Here is a 6,449-nt window from a genome sequence, read left to right as displayed (position 1 = left end):
TAAATTCACTGACTACTGATCTTTTAGTACGTCCCATACAACATTTTTATGAAATGTTGCTTTTTAAAAAGCTATATCTCGAGAACTATTTAACGTAAATAACTCTATTAGGGCTCATATTTTAGCAAATTTACTCTTCTTTAAATGACGTTCTCTTAGGTTTTCTTGTGCTTTTGCTACTTTTTAAGCTATAGAGCTCCGAATGAAAAATTAGTTTTTTTTATCGCTCTGAAACAGGCGCCATTTTTTATTCTCCCTACCTATACTTGACAGATTCATCAATTTTGACTAGTAATTATACATAGTTTTCATTAAAGTAATCAAAAATGGGGGTGAGATAACTGCCTTTTTTCTCCTCTTGGGCTCTTGTACTAAGATGATTTATTTGGGATTTTCACACGAAGTGAGACGAAACAGAAGGGAGATGGCACTTGCACATAATAAGAAATTTAGAGGACCGGTTTCTCTCTGGACGTAAAAAAAAACGTGTTTACATTTTTAGTCGAGCTTTAAAATGAGCGGAGCTTTTTCCGCACTAAGAATTTTGTTGGCCAGAAATCCGTACGGTAGCAGCCGACTCATCGACTACAATATTAGCCAGAAAATAACCGGCTGTAAAAATTGTAAACATCTACAAGGGTTCATACATATATACATATATACATCATACAATATATTTATGGTTTAGCATAAAACTAGCTCTTATTTATTGATTACAATTACATATTAGTACACAAAGTTTCTGAAAATTACACTGAATCCTCGGTATAACTCGGATAAAGAGGAAATGCATTGTAGGGGTATTTCATACGTACGTAGAGGAAAAAATAAACAAATCTTCATTTTATTTATGAAATTTAATTTTTTACAATTTTTCATGAAATTCAAAATTTGATTAAAATTCGAATAATTCATGAAAATGTAAACAAAAAACAGTCATATATTGAAATTTAAATCTTGAATAAGCAGTATCATTGAATAATCATGTGCATTGTAATTTAATGATGTTTACTTTTTAATTTGAAAATTTATATTTGTTGTCGAATATTTTTTTTTTCAATAAAAATGTAATATTTTACTAAGGAGTAATATTCGGCTTTTTTATATTTTTATCTTCATTGCACACGACCCAATCCATACGGAGTGTCCTTACTTGTCGTCAAATAAAATACTCCTCTTGCACTAAAAAAATAAATAATATAAATTATAAAATTGGGAAATATACAGTATAAATTATACTAAAAAAAAAAATAGTAAATAGCGCTTTAGAATTATGCATTTTACTAGAAAATTACTAGGCCTAATATATTTTTTTTTCCAATATTAGTTGGAATTTTTAATTCACTTAAAAATTCCTTTAAAATGTAATGAAAATATTAATTTTTTTTTAGGGTACAAAGCACATAAGTGACTTGATAATTATAAAAAAATAATAAAATAAAATTTGCCTTTGTTACGGAATAAAATTTTTAACTTATAAAATCTACTGAACTTAATACAACGACGAATTAATATCTCATTAGCATAGTAAAAGTGAATTTCATCTACATTCCTTATTTACTAGCAAATTATCCTTAACAATCATTGTTAATAAAAAATAACACTACCTTCTTGAAAGCCCTTCTCCCAGATAGACTACGCTGCCCATATTACAAGATCGCTTATTACTCTTAAATTCTTTCCAACTTGGGCAAGAGACAGCTGGGAAGGCATTTCTGTTTGCAAGACTCTCTAAATAGAGGAAGTATGCTCTTCTATGACTGCAAGAACCTGCGGGGAATATAACAATTTTTATTTAAATATACGATTAAAATTTGATATGTATTTTATAGTAAACTTATTTTTTTGCAAAGGAAGAGTAGCTTCAATTATTGGTGTTGAAACTAATACTAACATCTCTTATTGGGAAACAAACCCACAATACACGCTGCAATGTTCACCTGTTCCACGAAAACCTCCATTTTGATTTATTGCACTATACCACTTAACGTTTGAACAAAAGTTACGCAACAAATGAAACTATCCATACTCCATTAGCGCATAAACTTAAGATATACCCTTTATATCGACCCCACAACCGGGCTGTATGAAATTTCCACTGTTGGGGTAGAAGTCTGCATGTCCAATTGGTTCCTTCATCCCAAGGTAATTTCCGCAGGTGTGGATCACATCTACGAAATTGGCGCTGTTCGTAGACAATCTCCCATCGGGTTTGTCAAAACTGAACGTCGGCCCAGCCGGGTCCAGACCTGCAATCATAAACAACATTCTCTTATTTTTATGAAATTGGATTCCTAGACACTACCTCAAAGAATGTGGTCTTACTCTAAAAAACATCAAAAACTGCGTTGGACCCTGCGTTGATTTCTTATTAAAATTCCAAAATACCTGTAATCCTGCCGATTTTGCCAGTCCTCACCTTGCAGCCAGCAAGGCCGGCAATATGTGCACCCAGGCTGTGCCCCAAAACATGTATGTCCTCAAGCCTGACACCGAGTCTGCGATGAAGGTTGTCCAGAAAATCGGCAACTACAGCTGCCACTAGTGGTACCTTCTTACTTGACAAAGGATATAGTATATTTTTAGAACCCATTCCTGACCAGTCCACCATAATCACGTTGACATCTTCATTCGCCAGCAAACCTAGCCAACAATAATGTCATCAGTATGACAGTTCGGAAACATCAAATTATTTAAATTTAAATAAAATTTTAATACCTTCCCTGAACGTTTTACAGAAACGTTTGTCATCACTACCCATCCAACCGTGAATAACAACTTTGAGTGGTTTGTTATGCTTAAAGGTATTGAACATATTAGAACTTCCAGGACTAATTTCCAAAACCTCTGGATTTGTGGCGGTTTGTCTATAAAAAATAATAATAATATCTGGATATGTAATGAAATGAATGAAAAATCAATTATTTTGTATCTACCACCAATAGCCTATAGTACAGACTATCTTCTTATGAATTAGGAATTTTAACTAAGTACAGACAGGTTCCCTCAGAAAAGCGTAAAAAATTTCACCCGATTTTGAAGTCTGAAAACATAGCTTGCTGAAATTTTGAAATTTAATATACCAAGAGTTTTGGAAAGGTTAGTATTTTTTATTACTTCAATAAAAACTATGTATAATTACTAGTCAAAATTGATGAGTCTGCCAAGTACAGGTAGGGGGATTAAAAAAGTGGAGGCTGTTTCAAAACCTTAAAAAAACATTGATTTTTCATTTGAAGCTCTATATCTTAAAAACTACCAACAACACTAAAATATCTAAGAGAACATTATTTAAAGAAGAGTGAATTTGCTGAAATATTTGCCCTAAAAGAGCTATTTACGTCCAATAGTTCTTGAGATATAGCTTTTTAAAAAGTAAATTTTTTAAAAATCTACTGAAAGATTAGTAGTAAGTTAATTTATTTTGAGAAATCTATATCTCAGGAACTATGTGACGTACAGATGTCTATTAGCACTTAAATTAAAGCTAGTTTATTGGACTATACAGAAGTTTATGACCTTTAACTTCGTAGGGATAGTAGTTTTCATGATATTTGCTAAAATAAATTGATTTATAGTTGTTCGGACAATAAATTTGATTTGTGAAAAACTTTATTTCAGAAACCATTGGACGTACCGATGTCTGCCAGCGCTCAAATTAGAGCTAGTTAAATTTACTACAAAATAGTTCATTACGTTTATCTTTGTAGGAGTAGTATTTTTTATGATATTTGTCAAAATAAGTTGACAAAATGTTAATTTCTAGTTGTTCGTATAAAATGTTGCATTTTTTAAAAAATATATCTCTAGATTCATGAGACGCACATATGTCTGCCAACACTCAAAATAGAGGAAATTTAACTTACTATAAAGTAGTTTATGACACTTGTCTTCGTAGGGGTAGTAGTTTTTATAATATTTACATATAAATATAAATTTGGCAAATGAAAATTTGTCCGAACGTCTATAAATCAATTTATTTTAGCACATTTTATGTTGTTTTGGAAAGGTTAGGAATTTAGTTTTATACAGAAAAATCTTGAGTCTCTTCCTCGAGAGAGATATTTTGGTCAAGTGGTATTGAACATCCAAGTGAAGACTTTAAAATTTTAACCTAAAGGTCAAAGTGACCCATTCAACAAGTCCCAACTGTCACAATCGGAACCTACACGAAGTTGCAAGAGCCTAGACCTAGCCAACTCATCATCAATCGCAGTAAAAATGTCCAGTTTCATTATTTGTTTTGTATATATTTTTCTTAATGTTGAATAAAAATGTATGTTATTATTTTGTATGATTTACTTATATTAAAAATTTCATAATAATTAAAATAAACTTGGACGGATCTTCAATCTATTCTTTTTTTTACTAAATATTTTTTTAATTCCACGAAATAGACATTCAAATTAGAAACATAATTTTTGTAAGCATAATAGTACTTTATTCGGAAAATGGTAGATTATGTTAGGTAGGTAAATTAGATTATTTTTTAATTTGCAAGAAATATAAGTTGAGAAAAATAGTTGAAAAGGTAGAACAACCTGTTGTACAATTACATCTAGTGTACACACAACGTACCTAGTGTACATACAACATACCTGTTGTACAGAATAAATTTCACGACGTCTGAGCGTTTTGAGGGAGCGGTGTTGTCAGATGTCAATTCATAATCTGAAAACAGTTAAATGATAATGAGATATTATAGAAAAATATACATTCTAATTTCTGTGGTCTGTAAGTTACAATTAAAAATTAATATTAAATTATACAACTTAACAATATCTTATGGTGAAACAGTCATCCATTTGTACACCTTATATAAGTAGATCTACCGCAAATACTCCAAAAATATTTCTAGAAGAGAAGATCTCGAGGATATCTTCTTTTTCAGAAGGCTAGGAGGATTATTAGATAATGAAGGAAAAAACCAGGCTAGAAACGAGTTGGTTTGATATCTGGTTCTGGCCAAATCAGCAACATATGGGACTTTAAGGTCCTGATGGATGACTTGATTTGTGACAAAGTAAGTCGTTTGTCACTTTGAAAATATAATTTTTGGAATACACCCCAAAACTCTCCAATCCCTTATCTCAGCCCTTGAAGAATGGTGTCGTAATTGGAGGATTAAAATAAATCCCATCAAATCACCTTTACACTTCGTCGTAAACCTATCAACTGCCCTACAGTATACTTTAATAATGTTGCTCTTATCCCTGTAGAACAGTTACCTTAGACTAAATCTGGATAAACGACTGACATGGAATCCTCATACAAGACTGAAAAGACAGGAAACTGCTCAACTGTCGATTCCGACTATTATAACATTTACTAGACAAACGGTCTAAACTTCAAATTCATTACAAAAGACTGATCTACATAACAATAATAAGGCCTATCTGGAAATACGGAGTTGAGCTTTGGGGCTCCACTAAACCTTTGAATCCTTCTCGTATCCAATCCTTACAATCCAAAATCCTTCGTAAAATCCTCAATGCTCCTTATTTTGTTACTAATAAAACCATACATAAAGGCCTAAATCTTCTTTATGTAACCGATCTAGCCCGAACCAGATATCTTTCCATTATAAACTCCCTAACCACCCACACCAACTAGTTTCTATACCTTGCTTCCTCTTAAAATACTGACAACCCTCCGAAGTGCCTGTAAAGAAGATGGCCTCGAGGCCTTGTATTGTAAAAATGTTTCTAGAGTGCTACCAATGGACAGTTTCTCTACATGCGTGTAACATACCATTATATTTTTACTACAAATTTACTTGTTGTATTTTATGTACTGTTGTAAATGTCAATAAATAAGGTTTCTCGTGATGTGAATAAAGAATACAAAAAATACAGAAGAGGGATATCGCCCTTCCTATTTCTAACTGTTGTCTCTATTTCTCCCTTAGTTAATTTTCAAACTCTTTTATACTTCATATTTACACACTTCTTATTACTTTTATTAATTCAATATTGCTAATTATTTAAAAAAAAAAAAAAAAAAATTAAAGGTACATTAAGGATGATTTTTTTTTAATATTTGCAATTCAAGCCCTGTTAAAATATTTCAATGAGGACAAGTCTGAGTTGATATTAAATATCATTTAGTTTTGCAATGACGCGCCGAGTTTTATCAAAATTGTTTGAACCGTTATTGATAAAACCGACTAAATATGTGACATTTATGGTCGATTTTATCAAAAAAGTTACTGTCACACCCGTCTTAAATATCTAATTTCGGATTAATTATTTTTTATATATTATTGTTTGAGAGTGGTTTAGTTTATAATCAATTTACACAATTTTGATCCTTTTTTTTTCTCAACTTTTATTCTTTAAAATTCTCCAACGTTTCGGCCCTCAGGCCATTCTCAAGGATACAACCTACAAAAAGTTTTTTGTTTTTATATAACAATTACTTATATGTACTTGTTTTTATATAACAATTAC

The 6,449-nt window shown here is 31.3% G+C and overlaps 1 protein-coding gene across 1 annotated transcript in view; it reads right to left on the bottom strand.

Annotated features, from left to right (window-relative positions):
- Window positions 1–1,042: 1,042 nt before the first annotated feature.
- LOC106680428 (lipase member H) overlaps window positions 1,043–6,449 on the bottom strand; it is a 6,120-nt gene continuing 713 nt past the window's right edge. The window contains exons 2-7 of the mRNA XM_014420141.2: window positions 4,599–4,671; window positions 2,719–2,867; window positions 2,389–2,643; window positions 2,058–2,249; window positions 1,608–1,770; window positions 1,043–1,182 (exon numbers count right to left, since the gene is read on the bottom strand). Coding sequence (XP_014275627.1) covers window positions 1,116–1,182; window positions 1,608–1,770; window positions 2,058–2,249; window positions 2,389–2,643; window positions 2,719–2,867; window positions 4,599–4,671 — 899 coding nt within the window. The 3' untranslated portion in view covers window positions 1,043–1,115. The remainder of the gene's footprint in view (window positions 1,183–1,607; window positions 1,771–2,057; window positions 2,250–2,388; window positions 2,644–2,718; window positions 2,868–4,598; window positions 4,672–6,449) is intronic.

The sequence above is a fragment of the Halyomorpha halys genome, unplaced genomic scaffold (genome assembly GCF_000696795.3).
Source record: "Halyomorpha halys isolate HHAL.00 unplaced genomic scaffold, Hhal_1.1 Scaffold261.1, whole genome shotgun sequence".
NCBI classification, from domain to species: Eukaryota; Metazoa; Arthropoda; class Insecta; order Hemiptera; family Pentatomidae; genus Halyomorpha; species Halyomorpha halys.
The sequence above is the reverse complement of the archived record's forward strand: the minus strand, read 5'-3'. Positions and strand labels throughout refer to the sequence as shown.